General features: G+C 67.0%; 1 protein-coding gene across 1 annotated transcript in view; it reads left to right on the forward strand.

Moving 5' to 3' along the window:
* Position 1: 1 nt before the first annotated feature.
* TLL2 (tolloid-like 2) overlaps positions 2 to 339 on the forward strand; it is a gene marked incomplete at its 5' end in the record, with an annotated part of 97,848 nt that continues 97,510 nt past the window's right edge. Inside the window, one exon of the mRNA XM_005885466.2 lies at positions 2 to 71. Within this exon, the coding sequence (XP_005885528.1) occupies positions 2 to 71 (70 nt within the window). The remainder of the gene's footprint in view (positions 72 to 339) is intronic.

The raw sequence follows: 339 nt of genomic DNA on the forward strand, positions 1-339 counted from the left end.
CTACTCCGCGCTGGAGGGCGAGGAGGGCGCGGAGCAGCAGCTGGAACATTACCACGACCCGTGCAAAGCCGGTAGGTGCCGCAGGCAGCGGGCAAGTCCAGCAGAAGTTTGCCTTTGAAATGCAGATGAGGCGGTGGGCAAGCCTGCACTGCCGTCTGTGAGGCGGGTCTGTCCTCCCCTCTCCTCCCCTCCCCGAGGTCCCCCGGGCTCCCCAGGAAAACAATGCCCCAGAGGAATGGCTGCAGTGCCACTCGGACCGGGACGTCCGGGCCCCTGGTTTGCGGTGCGCTCGGCGTGGCGGCCACGGGAGCGTTTCCGAAGCGAATCCGGGGAATGAGG

Source organism: Myotis brandtii, unplaced genomic scaffold (genome assembly GCF_000412655.1).
Source record: "Myotis brandtii unplaced genomic scaffold, ASM41265v1 scaffold902, whole genome shotgun sequence".
Classification (NCBI taxonomy): Eukaryota; Metazoa; Chordata; class Mammalia; order Chiroptera; family Vespertilionidae; genus Myotis; species Myotis brandtii.